The sequence below is a fragment of the Rhyacophila brunnea genome, unplaced genomic scaffold (genome assembly GCF_057557595.1).
Source record: "Rhyacophila brunnea isolate RB1 unplaced genomic scaffold, BYU_Rbru_1.0 scaffold_21, whole genome shotgun sequence".
Taxonomy (NCBI): domain Eukaryota; kingdom Metazoa; phylum Arthropoda; class Insecta; order Trichoptera; family Rhyacophilidae; genus Rhyacophila; species Rhyacophila brunnea.
The window spans coordinates 18140052-18162455 of NW_028232871.1; the positions used below are offsets into that span (position 1 = coordinate 18140052).

General features: G+C 33.8%; 1 protein-coding gene across 1 annotated transcript; it reads left to right on the forward strand.

Annotated features, from left to right (window-relative positions):
• Positions 1-519: 519 nt before the first annotated feature.
• On the forward strand, positions 520-21218 carry sbr (nuclear RNA export factor small bristles). The gene is made up of 10 exons (XM_085948707.1): positions 520-780; positions 4514-5140; positions 9191-9381; positions 12657-12766; positions 14228-14264; positions 15741-15979; positions 17183-17351; positions 17934-18116; positions 18715-18893; positions 19388-21218. The coding sequence occupies exons 1-10, from the start codon at positions 702-704 to the stop codon at positions 19497-19499; spliced, it is 1926 nt and encodes a 641-aa protein (XP_085804833.1). The 5' UTR covers positions 520-701; the 3' UTR covers positions 19500-21218.
• Positions 21219-22404: the final 1186 nt, after the last annotated feature.

Genomic DNA, 22404 nt, shown 5'->3' on the forward strand with positions numbered 1-22404 from the left:
TTAATAATTAATTATTAAACTCATACGACTGCAACATGTGATGCGTTGATGTGAAGTCATCGTTATTCACATAACAAACGTTGCCAAATGGAGCTCGCGAAATGTCGAATGCGACATTTTTGTTTAAAAAAAAAATCTACTGCTGCTATCAACAAATCGCATGCTTCTTTGGCTGCGAGTCGAAGACGCCAAAACGCATACGAACACCTACGAATTGGTCATTCCTATACCGGCTCGCCGATCGCCGCATCCAAATACCTACCTATCTTTACGTTTCAAGAGGTTACGTGCGACTGTCGCTAGGTAAATGTGCGCGGTCTCCATATAAAACACCGTATTGACGTTCCAAGAAGGTTTGATTTATGGATGTGTTGCAGACGGACGAGTTTAGATGTGCATGCTGGCTTACAACATTAAATTTGTACCGTACCATATCTTATGAATGATAAACTAATATGCTACGAAGTACGAAATGGCAGCACTGTAACGCATATTATCTATGTTCTATAATCTATGGTCATTACATTGGTGGCAATCTTTAATATCGTCAGCGAGCATCGCAAATCTCGTGTTTTGTATTGATAATTTTGCATATCAAAGCTAATTTTGAATATAATTAAGAGGAGAAGACTATCCTTTACATCAAAAGGAAATCAATTTCTAAACTAATTATCCTTCTAGACGTTTTGTTATCTTGAATTATGCCACGACGCCCAGGTCCTGTCAGAGGTCGTAATTGGAACAATGGAGGTGAAGGATCTCGTGGTAATTCCTACAATGGTTAGTTTATATTATTTATTCAATGCATGAACACTATTCGATTCGATAATTATTACGTTCTTTATAACATTATAACTATCAGATTGTTCTGTGTATATTTTTCATATTTCTCTTCTCTTCGGACAAAATTCAATGGTCGATTTTCGACTAACGCTATTGCATCCATATTGGATTATGCGTCCTAAAATAGTTATAAACAAACAGTTGATGTTCACGCTGATGTACGATAGATATAGTCTGTGATATATATACAAAGCTGCATTTTTAGAAGTCATATATTATTATTGTCTTCTAGGTAAGTATTACAATTACAGCCTGTAAAAACCGTACTGTCTAAATGAATTCTATTTCTGTTGGTGATTCGCCTTGCCTTATTTAGTAGTGCAATTTTAGATTTGGTGCAGTGTAATGTTTTTCCTGCCTGCTTTGATTTGAAATGGTTTAAATATTGAAATAAAATAACATAAACACCAATTTGATGTAAGGACACATTTTTATTAGGTACGGTGATCTTTTTCTTTTGGCAACTGCTTTGGCATTTAATTCACTGAGCGATAGTCCATTCATGTACCAATGGTGCATATCAGGTGGTTGTGAGGATAAGATGGTTGCTGATTTCATTCAATTCGCAAGATTAAATTATCGGTGGTTGTGACTGGTCCTCCGCCGTCTTTGGCTGTCAGTCGCCATTTTAGAATTCAGCTATCTTTTTGTCATCGAATTGTAGTAGGCTGTCCAAGAAATGATGGTATTTTCGCAAAAATTATAGGACGTGTTGAAAATGAAAGTTTTTTTTGTCACATAAACATAACGGAGAATTAGAGAAATTCCGATGCCCTGCTTTATTTAAACACCTTACGACCGAAAAATACTAACCGGCGAATTCAATTAATTCCATTTTTCAAAATTGTGGTATTTTTGACGTACTGTGCTTTTTAATAGTACGCGGACCAAAATGTACTATAATTATAGTTCAGTTGGCAACACTGCGCTCACTGACGGATGGCAGCTCGCAACGGTGGAGTACCAGTAAAAAGACCCAAATTATCTCCTATGTTTGTAATTGAATTAGTAATATTACAAAAACTATATGCTTGCAGTAAAATAATGGAAAAAGAACAATGGGTGGTTGTAACTGACTGTGCCCTCGTCAGCTGTCAGACGCCATTTCTGAATTCTATCACAGTGTTGCTATCTTTTTGTCATCGAATTACAGTACGCAGTCCAAGAAATTATAGTATTTCGGGAAAAATTATAGAACCGTTGTCATGACGTGTTGACAATGTTGAAGTTTTTTGTTTCTCACATAGACATAACGGAAAATTCGAGAAGTTCCGATGCCCTTCTTTATTTAAACACCTCTTACGACCGAAAAATGCTAACCTGCGAATTCAATTAATTCCATTTTAAATCAACCCAAGGACTTTTTTTTTTATCTCTTTCGAGCTTTTTACACTAATTCATAGTAGGGAAATATCGAAATTTTAGTGCTTTTGGCATATTTTTAAATGTCGAAATTAAATCGTTAACATGAAAATGCAATTTATCGATATTCAAAATTCTGGTATTTTGGACGTACTATACTTTTTTAATAATACGCGGACGAAAATGATACTACAAGTACTATAATTCGTCGCCAATACAGCAAGAACACTTATCTTCAATTTCGCAAATTTTACAGGAGAGAAAAAAAACGAGTATTCTAAAAAAATATAAAACTGAGAAATATACCTAGTCAGCACACTGTCACTGCCATAAGGTGGCCATATACGTACAGTTTTCGTAACAGGTTGAACATGGCACAGACAATAACTGTTCAATAACTGTACGTTAGTGGCCACACCACAGATCAGTTTAACTACCCCATTTGAATCTGTCAAACTGTCAACAGACGTGCCCATATACGTACAGTTATTGTCTGTGGCAGATCAAGTGTCAAAAACTGTGGAGGTTAGGTTCGCGGAGATATTACACAGGGGTATTGTTTCAATTAGTTTTAGGTAGAGTATACTTGAACGATATTGATGCACGAATAATTTTACTTTGAATTTATTATGGTTATAATTGTTTTTATTAGAAACAAATTGACATAAAATACACACCTATGACGTTGGTAAAATAAATCATGATTTCGCTAGTGGATTGTGTATTTTATCGATTCACCGAAACAATATTATACACATTCGTGTAAATATAAAATATAATCTTTTCTTTTGAATAAATTATTCCCTTTAATGGACAGTATTAATTAAGTAAGAAAACGGTAATATTTATAAACGTAGGTATTGATTTTATATACAATAAATTTAAACATGCCACAAAATTATATTTACATCAATCATCAGTATAATAATTAATTACTATGATATTATTAAAATATATACTTAAATTTTATTTAGATTTAGTGACATTTCATTCACAATTAGGTATATTAATTTATGTTGTGAACGTCTTAAATTAATAATTTTTAATATTCACTACATACAATAAATAAAATTTGAGTACTGAGTTATTAGTCTATATTTTCACAATAACTTTCATTTTAATATTTATATTATATTGTATAAAATAATATGTTTACATAAATAACTATTGCCTACTTTGTTTTACTCTCGTAAAAATAAATAAAATATAATATTTGCGATCTCCGTTTCCGATCCGATTTTATAACAAGCAACACCAGCCGCAATTGTATCGCGCGGTATATTCTACTTTCCGTTACCAACATCTAACGTCACCCGAAAACTTTCGGCTAGTTGAAATTCCAACAGTTTTACAAAAACACGGGAGTGGGGGGTCGCTGGCAGTTTGAACATGGCACACATCTGACAGGTCGAAAAGTGTCCGTCTATGGGCGCAGCAGATTATCTACCAAAGATAACTGTATGGCCGCCATTACGTATTAACTGGCATGTTCAACCTCTTACGAAAACTGGACGTATATGGCCGCCTATAGCGAACTGCCAACTTGCGTGGTTTTGCAATAAAATAAAAACATCACTTGGTATTGCAAATATGAATAAATGCGTTCCACGTTGAAAATAAACATGTGTGTTAATACAAAAATGTGCCAATGATACAAGAGATTGCAAAAAATTAGAAAAGTTACTTTTATCAAAATATTGAGTTACGTGTTCTTGCAATGTTGCGATGAATTATAGTTCGGTTGGCAACACTGTGCTCACTGACAGATGGCAGCACGCGAGGGCGGAGAACTAGTCACAAGACCCGAACAATGATATCTTTCTTGAAAAAATGAGATTTTAGAAAGCATGCATTTAACGGCTGTTTTGATCATTTCGCAACTAGTGTAAAGCCCAATAAGTAGTTACCCTTTTGGTAAATGTGCCGCAGCTGCCATCATGAGATTTTATAACTTTCTTTTTAGACCAAACCGAACCTAACCTAACCTAATCTAACCTACCCCAACCTAATATTACCTAATATAATCTTAGTTTGTGATAAATGATGCATCAAAATGTATGAAAATTTTAAATTAACAATTATTGGATTGAAAAGTCTGTGTGTCGACAGAAAAGGGTATTTATTATAATCGTCTACATGAAATAAACTGTTTTCGTAAAAAAAAATCATAAAAGCTCATGACGGCATCTGCGGCACAATTACCACCCTTTTTTCAATAGCATTGGTGCTGGAATAGTTATTGACAATTTGAATTGACAAATTAGTTCTTAGATGTATTTCACATATTCAAATAAATCTTTTCTTTCAGAGCATGACAACCGAGGACATGTCGAAAATAATGTCCGCAGAGTCAGTTTTAAGCCGAACTCACAAAACAAAATTAACAAGAATAAAAACAAAAATTGGGATACCGCCATTAAAAATCTGGACGAGGATGACATTGATATGAGTGGACAGGCATTCAGTCGGGGGAACAACAATAATGGGCGTGGTGGATTCAGGCCACGAGGCCGCAGAGATGGCCGAGTCAACTCGCCAGCTCCCCGACAAAATTTCGCCCCTAGAAGACTCATCCCTGGACAGTCTCCGTGGTATCAAGTCACTATTCCATACGGACAGAAGCACGAAAAGGGGCTGATATTATCGACATTGCTTAATAATCTCTCCCCTGACGTGTTCATTCCTCACTTTTATAACATCGTGGGAAACGCTGCCATATTTTACTTAGACGACTTTGCGATGGCCGAAAAAATCAATAACTTAGATAGGAAAATAAGTATGCCAGATGGATTTAGGCTGATTGTCAAAGTGAAGTCTGGTACTCCTAATGTGAATATTGATAAGACACTTCAGGAAAAGATGAAACTGGCCATGGCAGGGAGATATAATCCCGCCTCTAAAGCTTTGGACCTTACAAAATTTCACTCCGATCCAGGTAATTATTTCACTATTTGTTTTAATAATAGATAGATTGTTAAATATGCACTGATATGAAAATGAGAACTGCTGCCAACTTTCTGTCGAAAGAAGGCTAGGTTGTCAAATTGAATAGTGTATGTCAGGAATGGTGAATCTATGACACGCGTGTCTCTTAATTGTATGGAAAAATTGAGTGGCCATTTTTACATCTTTTTCTTTGTATGTTCGCCCCTCAGATGTTGCATGCTAGGATTACAGTATTCTCTCACTAATCTGCTCGATTATCCGACAACTACTATAATCTGCCGTGTTTTACTAGTTAAAATCACAAAATCAAGCTCTATAATTCGCCGGTATTCGTATGTAAAATTCAGTAGTCCGCCGCCTGCCTATATCAGCTGTCCGCTGTCGTATTTAACACTTTACGGTCCGGTAACGCCACATTGACGTCCTTTGCAAGCCGAACGTTACGATCCGGTGACGCCTACGTGGCGTCCTCACATAGGCATATCTTTACTGTGAAAAATAAATATGAAATTTAATATTTGGTTGCAAGATCTATCGACAGATGGTTGAATGACATGTGCAAGAAGTAAAAGCATGATGGAAAAAAAATATTTTGGGGTTTTTACAGAGATGGCGGACGTAATACCATTCAGTATTTTTTTGTACCTATACCATTTTTTTTTATTAGTTACAAACGAGACGTAAACAAAAAAGGTAATAAACACTCAATGTTATATTCCAGTGTCATCACTTCAACTTCGAAATTTAATTGTCGACCCTTTTCAGTGGTAGTCTACCATTTATGAACCTGCATTCTTTTTTTTTTAAATGAACGCGATTTTTAGCTATGAAATTGCATCATATTTGATAATTTGTCTTTAATGGTTTACTACCCATGAAACATCCACCATGCTTCATCATCCATGATAGAAATCTTAACTTGAAATTGAGAACAGTTATAAATGTGAACTTGTATCGCGTTGTCATTTTCGTTCGCTTTTTTCGGGAGATTATTGCTTGTGTAACTGCATAAATAATAGCTATTATTATTTATATTGCACTAATTTCATTGAAAAAATAATTAATCTCAGTATATTTTAGCTAGGATATATATTTTTTATTAGTTTTATCTCCAAAAAATGGAGGACCATTCGTTTTTAAACAGAGGAAAACTATGCGGATTGTATGTCAGATATTCCCAGTGACTGAAGATATCGGAGATTTTAGTGTAATTTTCAATCACAATCAAATATTTCCGGGGATTTCCGCAACTAATAAACGTTTAAGAAGAAAGTGTAAAGTGTGTTCCTCACATAAACTTCGAAAAGAAACTATTTACATGTCCAAAGAGTGTAAAGTACCTCTACATCTACATATTGGTAATTGGTTTTCTTCGTATAATTTAAAAAAAAAGTGTATTAGTTGTTAGTTCATTTTTCATTCATAGTTTTATAAACTATTTCAAATAATTTCAGCTTTAGTGTGATAATAATTATTTCGTGCTTAGCCAGTTATCTAAAGGTATTATCCATAAGATTGAGTGTTGATTCAAATATTTTTGTGGAATGTAGATGTTTGTTTTACAATCCTATTGCTCATAGATTTTGTTATATGAATTTTTTACGCACGCCTCTGCACTGTTATTGGATTGTCTCGATTCCTACAATAATACCAAATTTTAATAAGCGGTGGGAATGTATATGCGTGCATTTTATTTATTTGAATTTACTCGAAAATATGCACGCCACTGCACTGCCTTTATAAATAATGTAACCGTCAACACATTCATAATATTGTTGCATAAATTACAAGATGACACAATCTTCCAACAATATTCAGAAAAAAACAAACAACACTGAACAAGTAGTTGTGTTCAAACAAGTGATTTACTGTTTAATATGTATGTAGTTATTATTAATAAACTTGGTTTATAATTTATATGTATAATTTAATACATAATCGATTTTGAGCATAAAAAAACCTTAAGTTGCTAGGTAGTACAAATTTCTCTATAAAAACTATTTTTTACGAAATATCTTGTCTTAATTTTTAAAATATATTGTATTTATGCACTATAATCCGCCATTTTCACTAATTGGACACTTGTCTGGTTTTTGGGGGGGCAGATTACTATTATTATTAGAGATTTATTATAGATTATTATTAGAGAGAGTACTGTAGTTTCAAAGTTGGTATCCTCCATTTTTAATGTTTTAATTTTAACTATTTTGACTGACTTTGAATTAACATATTATGATCATTGCTGACAACTATTTTTGACGATGAATTATATGGACATCGGCCTTGGCAATGGACTTGACTGAACCATTACTAAGGGACTAGAGGCTAGGGATCTCGAGTTTGGAAAATTATAGGATAAACTTAAACACGTCATGTTGAAGAATGTGTTATTTTCGATAGATACTATGCACTTTGTCACGTTAATGTAACATGTTTCCAATATTTGGCGGCATTCGGCATGCTTTACTTGAATTTTATGACTTGACCGTCATAAAGTATCCTGTTTCAAAGCCTACTAGTACTAGCTTAAAGTCCACACAGACCATATCGACGGTTCCTAAATAAATTCTGACTTCTACCAAAAAAGCATTTTTTTTATTTTTTCTTCCAAAACACTTAAAATACTTTCTACTCATTATAAAACTATAGAAAAAATAAATCTCATTTAATTTCGGAAAAAAATGTATGTAGAAATGGACAAGTACTCTATTTTTATTAAATGAACCGCACAAATGCAGATATGTTAATATGTCCATCTTTACATTGGGCACCAGGCAGTCGCATAAACAGATAGCTTATGTCAGTTTCTTTATGTACTCTGTGCGGGTCGCCGTTAGCGTACATTTGAGACGCAATTGTATAATTTTGGAAGATAATATACCTCTGAACAGTTTGAATTATGATGATTTCAATAGTGATGATTATAATTGCTAATCATTTATACGACTTCGTCCTACGCAAAGTGAGACACATGGTAGTTGTCTCATTAATGATTGTTTGAAAATCAACGGAAAGTCAGACAATTACAATTCTGCGAAAAATATATAATTTAGAAAGAATGTAATAATTCGTAAATAAACTATGACTACTATTTATAATACTCACTGAATTTCAGTTCAGGTGCCTAGTAATAAAAACATAGAAGTACTAAGATATTTTACTTCAAATAGCTCTTGTAAAATTGCAGTTTTGTAGATGTCCGAGATTACGTAGGGACTGTCAATATTATAATCCAATGAGAAATAAGAGTGATGGGGTCCTTGTAATGGAATGATATAATATGTACATGCTTTTGGTCTGAAGTTACCCTCTGGTGGCATATCTATCTTGGGGAGTTGTATCATTTTGGAGGTTCAATAAAATAATTCTACTGGTCTGAACATGTTTGCCTCTTCTATGATCTTCATAATTATTGTGTGAAGGTAGTAGTAAGAATGCGGCGACAAAACCTTGGGAAAAAGCAGTTATGTATGTCTCCTGTCGCATGAGAGACATCGGCTTGAGTGCAAAATGTCATTGATATGACAGTAGTGTGTATATTGCAGTAGTGTTTTGGCTTGGTTTTTACAGGGTTTAATTGAGTTTTCAAAACTAACCAACACCATCTGCAAATTATTCTAGTCTTATTTCAATGAAAACAATTACTTATGGCACAAAGTTTACTATTATGTGCACTATTTATGGCGGATCTTAACAATCTATCTCCACCCTTCTCCATTGGTATATGTTCTATGGTATTCATGGCTCCAGCGGTCGCTGTGTCCAACGTCTAGCGTAAACATAATACAAATATTTAAGTTATTTCAAATTCGATCCTGATGAAGAGAGGATAGTTATGTAATGTTTAGCTAAAACATAAATCTACCTGGCAATGTAGCCTTGAATCCTAAATTTCAGGGGCAGAATAAAGTATCATTTATATTTTTGTAATATGTACATACATTCAAATGATAAATTTTTCTTATAATCGATAACGAAACATGACCCAATTACATATTCACTTATCGTTATGTCTAAATGCATTTGTATTGTATTTTAGGGCTTCTGGATGTGTTCTGTGCACTATTCCGTCCCGCCATAATGTTGGCTGCAATAGACATCATAGCGGAGAACATCCCAGACTTGGAGGCTCTCAATCTGAATGATAACAAAATACAAATCCTGGATCATTTCAAAAGTCTCCTGAAGAAATTACCAAATCTTAAAATTCTCTATCTAGCCAATAATAGGGTGAGTACATTCTACCTACAAACTTCTACATTTGTGTTCCTGATTTATTGATCTTGTCGTGTAAAACTGCCACTATTTAATTGATGTTGACAGTCTTTTTGTATAAACAGATACTTTTGGTATCATTTTTTTTATATATTTTCATACCATTTAAGAACCATCAAAATTGAACAGATGCAGTTTTGCATGTAATACCCTAAATCAGTGATGCATAAGTTTTTTACCAGTACTGCCAAATTTATCCAGTTAATTTTTTGTAGACAGAAGAGTCATAGTTTAGTTAGGACATATTCAGATATGTATTAGCGAAAATACAGTCGAACTTGGTTATTAAGAGGAAGATGGGACCGACTGAGTTTGCTCATTATAAGCGTTATCGTTACATCAGAGAATAGATATTTTTGAATGAGCGGTCACGTAACACAAAAAGTCGAAAATAGAAATCTGAAAACCATCATAAAAATCCCCGAAACAATCATGTCATTCATAAGAAGTTGTTGATTGCAGCGGTCCCCAACCTTTTGAACCTCGCGGACTACTAAACTCAAAATCTTGAATTCCGCGGACCACTACCACGTATTTTTTCCACACTTGTTAAAAATTAGATATTTCAATATATGTAATGATAAAAGAATTATAATAAATAAACTTATTAACACATTATATTCATTACGAAAAATGCAAAAAAAAACATTTTAAATTTCATTTTATTAAAAAAGAATCAATACAATTATTAAATTAATATGAATTCTACATCGACATAGAGATACATAAAAGTTAATATTACAGGTATTTCAAGCCGACTGTGGTTCTTGGTTTTAATTGCCGTAACAGATGATAATGTCTTTTCACACAAATATGTAGTTGTGAATGGAATCAAAATTTTTATGGCCTTTTACTCAACACTCGGTACTCATTTTTAACAGAGAGACAAAAATGAGATGTTGATACAGAGGAGCGGAATTTACTTTTTAGACCATCGTCGGATGATAGATCAAGTTTTATTTTATCCCGAACAGCAAACTTTATTCAATTTTTTTTTTCTCACATTGAATATGGACTGGCGATGTAATAAGACTAAAATTGAAAAAAAAGTATTATAAGAATATACTGAAACTTTTTAATAAATACGATAAATAGATTTTTTTTGCGTATATTATATTAACACTTTACGGTCCGGTAACGCCACATTGGCGTCCTTTGCAAGCCGAACGTTACGATCCGGTGACGCCGACGTGGCGTCCTCACATATCTTTACTGTGAAAAATAAATATGAAATTTAATATTTGGTTGCAAGATCTATCGACAGATGGTTGAATGACATGTGCAAGAAGTAAAAGCATGATGGAAAAAAATATTTTGGGGTTTTTACAGAGATGGCGGACGTAATACCATTCAGTATTTTTTTGTACCTATACCATTTTTTTATATTAGTTACAAGCCCATTTCTAGACGGGTGAATCACGAGACGTTAACAAAAAAGGTAATTAACACTCAATGTTATATTCCAGTGTCATCACTTCAACTTCGAAATTTAATTGTCGACCCTTTTCAGTGGTAGTCTACCATTTATGAACCTGCATTCTTTTTTTTTTAAATGAACGCGATTTTTAGCTATGAAATTGCATCATATTTGATAATTTGTCTTTAATGGTTTACTACCCATGAAACATCCACCATGCTTCATCATCCATGATAGAAATCTTAACTTGAAAATGAGAACAGTTATAAATGTGAACTTGTATCGCGTTGTCATTTTCGTTCCCTTTTTTCGGGAGATTATTGCTTGTGTAACTGCATAAATAATAGCTTATTTATATTGCACTAATTTCATTGAAAAAATAATTAATCTAAGTATATTTTAGCTAGGATATATATTTTTTATTAGTTTTATCTCCAAAAAATGGAGGACCATTCGTTTTTAAACAGAGGAAAACTATGCGGATTGTATGTCAGATATTCCCAGTGACTGAAGATATCGGAGATTTTAGTGTAATTTTCAATCACAATCAAATATTTCCGGGGATTTCCGCAACTAATAAACGTTTAAGAAGAAAGTGTAAAGTGTGTTCCTCACATAAACTTCGAAAAGAAACTATTTACATGTCCAAAGAGTGTAAAGTACCTCTACATCTACATATTGGTAATTGGTTTTCTTCGTATAATTTAAAAAAAAGTGTATTAGTTAGTTCATTTTACATTCATAGTTTTACAAACTATTTCAAATAATTTCAGCTTTAGTGTGATAATAATTATTTCGTGCCTAGCCAGTTATCTAAAGGTATTATCCATAAGATTGAGTGTTGATTCAAATATTTTTGTGGAATGTAGATGTTTGTTTTACAATCCTATTGCTCATAGATTTTGTTATATGAATTTTTTACGCACGCCTCTGCACTGTTATTGGATTGTCTCGATTCCTACAATAATACCAAATTTTAATAAGCGGTGGGAATGTATATGCGTGCATTTTATTTATTTGAATTTACTCGAAAATATGCACGCCACTGCACTGCCTTTATCGGCTAGGCCATAAAACCAATAAATCACTAGTAAGTGTTAGTTCGGGAATGAATGTGCATTTATTTTTAAACACTTCACAGTTTGTGTGAAGTCTTTGTTATTTTATTATATTTGATAATCAGAGATATGAGTAGCTAGCGCTAAAAATGAATTTATACGTATTCTATAGCGGTGTAAAACATTTTGTATTTGAATATTTTATTATATTTTTTAATTAAAAAATAATATATTGTGATGCTTTATATCAATAGGCTGTTTCCTTTACATTATATTTAACAAATTGAACTAATCTAATAACATATAATAAATAATATACGAAAATTTACAAATTATATACTTTACTTTTATGGAACGCGGGCCAGAGGTTGACAAGTGTTGAATAAATGACACAATTTGATGCATTGATATATTTTAAGTATTTTCTGAAAATTTTATTGAAATATATCAATAGGTTCAAAAGTTATATCATTTTTAACTTCGCGATCGAAATTTGTTGATTTTCATTAAAAAATACCGGATATTGGTGTAGGTTCTTCGCGAAAATTCGCGGACCGTATAGTGTTAATTAATATTCATAGGGAACACCAACACCATATGAGAATAGTACAATTTGAAATTCCAATGAGCATTTTAATTAATATGTAGTGTGTATCAATTTTAATTTACATGTAAAATACACATAAAGTAATGTTTGACTCGGAAATACATTTAGGATTTTTTTAATAATGGCAATTTTGTTTTTATATTTGTAGATACAGAGCGTCAGCGCCTTGGAGTCGTTGGTGGGTTTACCCTTAGTCGACATGCAATTATCAGGCAACCCATTGGCCGACCGCTTCAAAGAAAAAGATGCCTACGTGAGGTAACGTAAATTGTCACCGTTCAGGTATCATTATATGGAATGCTAAAGCAAATGCCACATCAGCGTAAACAACGTATTCATTCCATTCGTGTGATACGAAATGAATATTATGCAATTGTATCAGATGGCTGAAATCTGTCGACTTAAGAGTAAACATCGCATATTACTATAAAGCCATCGGTGCCGAGAATTCAGACTGATATAAAATTGATTTTATTTTGCTAAGCTACAAATTATTTCAAAAATTATCGTTGAAAAAGTTTCTTTCAAATAATTTTACATCAGATTATTTGTTCTTAACAGAAATGTATATATTATGTACACTGCAAAAAAATGTGTGCAGTAAGGCCTAAAAAAATCCAATGGGCAAATTGGCAAAAAAATACGAACCGCCAAAATTGTTTGATGCTTTCATATTATTCTGCAGTTGGAAAGTGTAAGAGGGACGCAATTAATGTTGTGATTAAAGCAAATGTTTGTTTGAAATGGTATATATCTAAGGGTATCGACCGGAATCAGGGGTGGCAGATTAAAAGTCTGCCATTGTTATTGTCAGCTGAGAAGTTTATGAATGTCGGCTCACCTGATCTTATGCACGGCGACATGGCAATTTTTTATACTCGCGTGTTAGCCTGCAGGATTTGATGTGAATCGGAAAGTATCGAGTGAACACGGGTGTCCCTCGGTTCCAACCCGGCAAGTCTGTCGGCTTCCCTGGCGGTGTGCCGCAACGCGGCCGCCGCAGGTGAATGGAATCCGTAGAGCGCGCGCCTGCCAGTTGCGACAGCTGATGAAAGAGAGCGGATTGAACGAATGTGGCCCGTAATCTGTCGAATATTTCTTATTTATATACAATCAAATGACATTGTGCTAATTTCATTATTAGCATTGCTGACAGCTGCATATTTATGGAAACTGAACGACATGCACAACAAAAAAAAAATATGTTGCCCGTAATCTGTATAGAAAACTTAATTTGTGACTAAAAATATTAAATAACATTGGTTTTTGTACGATTTGTACATTATTTATTTAGAAGTTGCAAATTTAGATTTCTTGGAGAGAGAGAAAAAAGTGCGATATCTGATGTAAAATTAAATGAAATGTATTATGTATACTTATGGATGTTTTGCCGAATTAAAAAAAAAATAGCTTGGTTAAAAATGAAATCTTTTTTTTTAAAATGTAATGTGTAATTAAGAATCTTCAAAATGCAATGTCTGCTCTTGAGTTTAATGACATTCGATTTGACTCATTAAATCTATTATCATTGTTTATGTCTGAGGTGGCAATGTTAATAGCGGCGAATTGAAGTATTTATGTTTGATTAATAACCTTTCAACTGAAATTATATCTCGCTTTTCACTGTATGAAGTATTTCTATTAACTGCGAGAAGTGTTATTGAGAGTTTCAGTGGTGAGGGTGACCAAATTGTAATTCTGTCTTCCAACATTTGGCAGAGAGGTGCGGAAGAAGTTTCCTAAGCTGGTTCAACTGGTAAGAAATAACTTGACTTCGATTCGATATCTATTCATACAATCAACTCAAAATATATTTTCAAGTGAATTAAATATGTATAGCGAAAAATTAAACAGTATATTATACTTGATACTCCTATATTAAAATTTATTACGACCGGTTTTATAATAATCGCTGTGCTCTATCGCACTTTGGTATATAGAGATTGTACACAATCTATTTTTGAATCAAAATCTTTGTCCACCTTGTCTCTTAAGGTGGTGCTATTAATCAACTACAAAAACTGTCAGACATACACACGGCAATAGACCATATTTTGCTACTGTCTTTTTGTAGAGGTTCACAGATCCCTGTATAGTGAACAACCTTCTACAATACTTACACACTTTGCATTCACCTCAGGAACATCATTGTATGTTTTCTTCAACAAATAATGCACAAGAATTAAGAATGTAGTAATCTTTATTGAAAGCACAACATTGCGGGCGGGTTCACTTCCCACCCAGTATAAGTATTTTGGAAAAATGGTATGTTTCTAGTGAACATTATTGTTATACAGTAAAACCTCGTTAGTAAGAACACTGATAATTCGAAATTTTCCTGAAAAAAAAGTCCCTTGGACATTATTTTCATATAAAACCATACCTTTAAATCGAATTTTGTAATTCGAAATGATTTCCGAATCCCTGGCATACAAAAATATTCAATAAATCGTAATAAAGTACACTATTTCATGAGTCAGTCATTGAAAATTGTGACAGACTTTTCTTAAAAAATCAAAAATTACTTATTTTAAGAAGATAATAAAAATAATCCTGACATTTTATGTCCCAATTCGGTGGGCACATCTATGATCGGAAACAAAATTAATGAAAATTAAAAAAAATTTTTTTTTTCAAAATTTTAATATTTTTCTCCCATACATTTCATAATTCGTAATTCGATTTTTTTTTAGTTTTTCGGTCCCATGGAATTCGTTCTAACGAGGTTTTACTGTATGTATTTTGTTTTGAAAAGTAGCTAAGTGTGATAGTAGATAAGTGTAATCTAATGATTTTGTAAAAAATTCCCAATTTTTCATAATGTTCATGAAAACTATAAACTTTCCAATTCCCCTTTCCCCATAATGATGTTTATTTCTAACTTTTGTAATCTGTTACAAATTTTATCGAAATCACCTAAAAGGTAATATTCCTTATTATAATTTTTAAGAAATACATTGCAATTTTAATGGTTTTATAAATCTTGATTTCGATTCAAGTCTGGTTTCTAAAGAAACAAAATGCCATTACTCTGCATTGATAATTAAATTTAATGTATCTTGAAAATAATTGACAATGTAGTGAATGTGAAGTGACTTGTCAGCTGTAACCGACCATAAGGAAATTATAATAAGTGATCAATTTATGTAATTATTCTATCAATCTAGTTGAATTGAGTTGATTGTGATATTATATGAACGAATAGATGAAATGAAATATTTGTCTCAAAAAGGATGGTGTAATTTTGCCGCCCGTGATTGGCTTCGACCTGTCGGACGAGTTGAAGTGTCCGCCCCCGCGAGCCTCGTTCCTGTGCGACCCGGCCGGACAGACGGTTGTCCGGCAATTCCTGGAGCAGTATTTTGCCCTCTACGACTCGGAATCTAGACAACCCCTGTTGGATGCGTATCATGAGCAGGCTATGTTTTCAGTGTGCGCCTCTTATGGACAGAGTCAGAATTCTCATAATGGGTGAGCTATTGTTTTTATAATAGTTTATATTAATTACATTGAAATAACTAAATAATTTATCCATTTTCGTGAAAAGATCGAAAACATTAATTTCAAATTACATAATTTCAAAAATGAATTTCCAATTCGTCAAGATGTTGCCAGTATTTAGTAATAAAATGGTTCAAATCACCACAATAACAAGCCATGTTTTATTCAAAATTGTAAGTATGTAAATATGTGTCTGGCATGTTCAATAATTCTGTTCTGTCGCAATGATTAATTGGCTTTGCCAGTACAGGATTAATAATTTACAGTATACAATTGACAGTTTTGTATTTTTCTCATCTATTTAATAAATAAATATGGAAGCTATTACAGTATTTTCTATTTCATCTTGTATACAAGATTTAGAATGTAGCATTATTTTTATTGAAAATACAGTACACTCTCAGTAATCCGCCGCTCGATTATCCGACAACTACTATAATCCGCCGTTATTTTTACTAGTTGAAAGCACAACATCAAGCTCTATAATTTGCCGGTATTCGATTGTCAAATTCAGTAGTACGCCGTGTACAAACAACGCAGATGATACGGGTTTATTTTGGAGACTTCTCATTCGTAAAGCGTACATTCATCGCGAAGAAAATATTTTACCAGGGAGGAAAGTGCCCAAGGACCGCATCACTTATGCCGACACACAAAATGAAGCTTTTGGTCATAGGGAAAGCCAGGATCCTAAGCCATTCAAGAATATCTGCGTCACTGGTTGTGTCAAGTGATTTACTGTTTATTATTTAGTTAATAAACTTAGTTACATACCTATATGTATAATTTAGTAAATACTTAATTTTGATTATAAATAAAACATTAATTTGCTAGTACAAATTTCTCAAAAAAACTATTTTTACGAAATACTTGTTAATTTTCACCATATTTTGTATGTATGCACTATCATCCGCCATTTTCACTAATTGGACACTGTCTGGTTTATGGGGTGGTGGATTACTGAGAGAGTACTGTACATACTTTTAAAAAGCTTCACAAACATACCTATTACAAAAACCCCAGATTGAATCTCGGACCGAATGCGATTCTTTCACTTTCCGAGTGAATATTCCTTGCCAATTAAGCTATCGTCCCGTGTCCTTCCCGTAAATTCTATTATTATGCGAGCTCAGCTACTGCTCAATCAACAATAACTATTTTTTTTATTTTCAGATTAAGTGTATACATGACAAATAGCCGCAACCTGATGAGAGTAAGGGACAGTGAGGGAAGACGGAGACAGCTGAAACAGGGTCGGCTGCAAGTAGTGGCGTTCCTCAACGATTTGCCCAAGACCCAGCACGACCCTCACAGCTTCACTGTGGATCTCACTATCTGCACAGTACGGTGTTTTTTTATCCAATCTATACCATTTTTCCCTTATTTTTTATTAATTTATTTGTTTATGAACAGCACATACATCTTACGCACCTTAGAATACAAATGGGGGGACTATATGAATACTATCCATGGTTTGCATACTGTAGTGTAAAAGCTAGAATACCTATATAATATATAAATGTTTATATTTGGCTACGCATTCGTTATGCGGTATGAACATGACATTTTTGGTAGTACATATTGACCCGTGTGTCACTGATAAAATTGACAACTTGATTATAGTAGGTAATATATCACTTTGCCCTGAGATGGCCAGATCAATCCGTAAACACTTCAAATGAAAGCCAGGTCTTACCTGCGAAATAATGATCTGTTAAATATTTTATTTTATTTACTTTGTACATCCACCCACCGCTGCAAAACCACTCCAACTCTACTGTTTTCTTCTGTTTTCATTCCATACTAATAATTCTGAATCGAATATCTTTAATCTATTATAAAAACTCTAAAAATGATAAAGCTTTATTGTATTAATTATTTTATATGATTTTATTTGATTCAGCATTGTTTTTCTTTTTTTCAGCCGGTACTGATGTGCCTGACGGTGAACGGCGTTTTTAGAGAGACCTCTGAGACATCAAGTTCCACCAAACCTTCGTCGCCTGTTGTCAGATCTTTCCACAAGACAATGGTGATAGTACCCCAGGGTGATGGATTTTGCATTCGAAATGATATGCTTTACATCACCAATGCCACCACACAACAGGTTTATATCCCTTTTATTATTGGATTAAATATCGGACAGTCTGATGGCGGCAGGTTGTTTAGCAGCGAAAGAAACTCTGAATGCATGTCACTAACACCACCGCCACACTCTTCCTTAAACGTGTCATCTAGCATAATCTGTAATGTGACCGGATGTTATTTTCAATTGTACTGTTATTGTCATGTTGATTTTCGAAAGTTTAAAATCAAATAAATGAAGTGACATTTAAAAGAATCCCATGTACAAATTGGTTCATCAAGTTAAGTAAATCGACTTGAATAGTGAATACGCGATTATAAATTTTTCATATTTAACATTTTCTGGTCTGGTTCAAAAATGATTCATTATTCATATTTTGACAAAAAATATTCATATTTATTACGCCCCATCTAGCGTAAGTGCGTTCGGAGGAGCGTTGCGCGCGCCGCTCAACGCACCACCGAACGCGCCTACCTAAGACCTATTATTATGATTATGAGTTTATTTATTTTAGTGTTTATTTGAGGACAGCTTTTATGCATTTTCCTATGTTTTGTCTGTTCCTACTCTTCTATGGTCTGATACCCATATCTAAGTAACCAGAATCATTTGTTCGCAGGAAAATAACAGTTTTAAACCGCCCACGATTGCGAATCATCATGCACCCCCGCCTTACATGCCGCCAGCAGTTCAGCAGGCGGAAGTTCCTCAGCCTACCGCCCCGAGCATCGAAACTCAACAACAGATGGTGCAAGCCTTCGCAATGCAGACCAATATGAACTTAAAATGGAGCTCAGAGTGAGTTGTTTCCACAATAACATTTACATATTTTCACGATCAATGACACAACAGCATTCTATAGGCCGTGGTCTCATCTGTTCATTTCCTGGTTGGTCATCAATCCAATCGAGAATATATAAATCCTACCCCGCTTCTAGTGGGAATATAGTGACAATGATGTTTTGGTTTCTATCAGCTTACTGGAAGCAGTCAATATTCCTTGATCCGTGGACACTAACAGTTACAGTAAAACCTCATTACTACGAATTCCACGGGACCGAAAATCGAAAAAAAATTCGAATTACGAATTATGAAATGTATGGGGGAAAAATATTAAAAAAAAATTGATTTTCCGTGACTGCCTGCGACCAAGCGTAGCCGGCGTGCGCTGGCTCTTCTGCGCACAAATAACACACAATGTTAATTTCATAAATTTTTCATCACGGTTCTAATGGAATTAAAATTTTTGATTGTAAGATGCCCATCTAATGTTCCTGTTCTTTTTTTTGCAGTTGTCTTGTTCAAACGAACTGGGATTACCAACGAGCGGCTTTAGTCTTCTCTGAACTTCACAAGCAAGGCCAAATACCACCCGATGCATTTGTAAAAGGCAACCCTAATTGAAAGAAAAATGATTTAATTCAAAAACATTTTGTGAAGTGATTCAATGTACATATTTGGGAAAACTGTTTTATTATAACCCATCTCTATTACCAAATAATTGAATGAGCATATTTTACTACTTCGACTGCTAAATTTAGGTATAATTTTCTTCGATTCTACCACAGACATTGTTGGCACTTAATAGCAAATTCTTTATTTATATCTTTTGTTTGCTATTCTGCTGCAGAGTTACCGTACTCTATAATTAATTGATAATTCAGTAATTAATTGTAATATTGTCAGTCCGCTTACCTCATATCAAAGTGTACAAGTTTTATCTACCACAATGATACCACAGGCAATTGACACGAGGATCATATCAACAAATAAAATCGGTTTTTTCGGACATTTTAAGTCTTGCCAAGCAAGCTTTACAAGACAACCGTAAACCCTGTGCTGTATACTCTTCGGTAACCTGGACATTAACTTTACTAAATGAACGAGCCCTGAATATTTCTGGACCAGTCAACCAGGGACAGCAACAATTGCAGGAGAAGATACAATTCTGAACTCTACGATCTGTATGAAGATTGTATCCCAGTTTAATCAGCTAAAATTGGAAGACTGCACTGGCTAGATCATGTGTGACATATGAGCCGGCAAACAGAGTAATGTCAAACAATCTAATAGGGCATGTTCATAGAGACACGTTAAGCTTACTTGAAAGTGCCAAACCGGAAAGCGACCACTATAGATTGTGGTTGACGAGTTAAAGAAAACCAGGATCCGATATGGGCTGTCGCATTCCTGATGATGATTGCCTATGTCCATATAAGAACATTTTTCAACATGTATCTCATTGTATAACTTATCTCAATACAGTAGAACCTCGATTATCCGGATTTCATTTTAATGAGCATTATAAATAATTGTGGATGAATAGTGAATTTTTTTAAAGTATTATGTTTTTATTTTAGAAATAAAATCGATTTATCATTATCTCAGTTGATCCGGTTAATCGAACTTCTACTGTAATGTAATTTTATTTTGGTGGTTACATATTATTATAAATTTATAATTTTAATTCATAAATCATGTAACCATCAACGATTACATACTATTACATGGTATTTCGAATTATTTATAACTCTACAGATAGATAGACTTGTAAGACAGACGCTACACTCAATGATTTCGATAACATGACATTAACGTAATCATTATTTGAATTCAAAATTAACTCCTACACCGACTGACATTGATTTACTGCAACGGTGTTCTAGTGCCCTTAAAATCATGCTATGTAACTACCGATTGTTAAATTTTTTTTTCTAATTTTAAAATACAGTCGAACTTGGTTATTACAAGGAAGATGGGACCGACTGAATTTTCTCGTTATAAGCATTACTCGTCATATCAGAGAATAGGTATTTTTAAATGAGCGGTCACATAACACAAAAAGTCGTAATTCAAACAAAAATACACAATTAGAATTTTTTCCCGAAACAAGCATGGCATTCTTAAACTACAAAAGATGTTTATTGTAATGAACCCTGGTAGGTACCTACTGACTTCAGCTTGGATTTTGTACATGAAATTTCTACGGTCGGATTTTATTGCTTAGGGTCGAAAATGTTTTTAAACGATTGACACATTAACATTGATATATGATTGATGATGATGTTTTTGCTCGGTATATCCGATAAGTAGCTCGTTATAAAAGTGAATAAATGTATGGAGAAAATGTCAACGAATGTTTCCTCATTACATCGGAGATCTCACTATGTCCGTGATCGTAATAACCGAGATCGACTGTATTTAATATTAAAATAATTATTGTTTTTTTATCTTGCTTAAAATATAGATACATACATATTAATGACACCTGTCTCGCTGAATTGTTAAGAATTGTGTGATTGCGTATTATATTCTGTATAAAACACATGACATTGATCAATGTTCTCTCTAATTTTTCTATTGTGTGTGCGGATCATAAACTCATCAGAATATTTTATAAGAAAGAAAAAACTTGCACAATGAAGTAATTATTTTTGTGTAAATCGCACAATATTCTTACCTGCAAGGCTATTCTAACATATCACACTCAGGGAATCAATTATCACAAGAAGTTAACTGTCAAAAGTGCTATCTTTTAACACCTGCTCTCTTGGCTGTGTTAACTTTTACTGAGTACTGAAATATTGGAAATTGAGATGCAAGATGTGACTATTTTGAAAAATAACCTACTCATGGGTCACGGCCCCCGTCTCAATTTATAGTTCCTCGCGAGCTTTCTAATATCGAGCGGTGAGTAGTAAGTAGTTTTTTAATACATATTGTAATGAAATGACTAGAAGAAAATTTTAGGTTATGTTAATATGTTCAATAATAATTCTTGTTTGAGACATATTTCACATGACAGGGACACTAACTTAAAATTTCACCATGTTATGAATTACCAATTATGGTAGATAACCGCCCTGTGTATGGAATTTCTTCTGTGTTAATTTGGATGAAAAAAATTAACAAAAAAGTGTTACCGTGTTAACAGTTAAGAATTGCTGTGCCGATGTTGGTGATATATCATATTAGGGTCTAGCAAGTCAACTGACTACATCAGCATCATCATCGTTGATGGCACTACAACCCTTGGCGGGTCTTGGTCTCCTTCAAAAACTCCCTCCATCCTGGACGATCCAGCATCGACACTCTCCAGTTTGACTGAGCATTTTTAAATCCCCCGTGGCGCATTCCAGCCACGTCAATTTTGGCCGTCCAGGTCTCTTGCCATCGGGGGTTGCGTACATAGCCCACTTCGCTGGTATATCCTGCATTCTATACATGTGGCCGATCCAGCGCAGTCTCTGCATTTTCATATGCCACATGATCTTTTCGCCCCTATAAAGTGTGTTTTACTCCTCGTTAT

What these genes read in the sequence shown, in the direction of transcription:
- sbr (XM_085948707.1), top strand. Translation starts at nt 702, where the DNA reads ATGCCACGACGCCCAGGTCCTGTCAGAGGTCGTAATTGGAACAATGGA. An exon ending in CCAATGCCACCACACAACAG is followed by an intron (nt 18,117 to 18,714) that starts GTTTATATCCCT and finishes ATTTGTTCGCAG; the next exon opens with GAAAATAACAGTTTTAAACC. An exon ending in AACTTAAAATGGAGCTCAGA is followed by an intron (nt 18,894 to 19,387) that starts GTGAGTTGTTTC and finishes TTTTTTTTGCAG; the next exon opens with TTGTCTTGTTCAAACGAACT.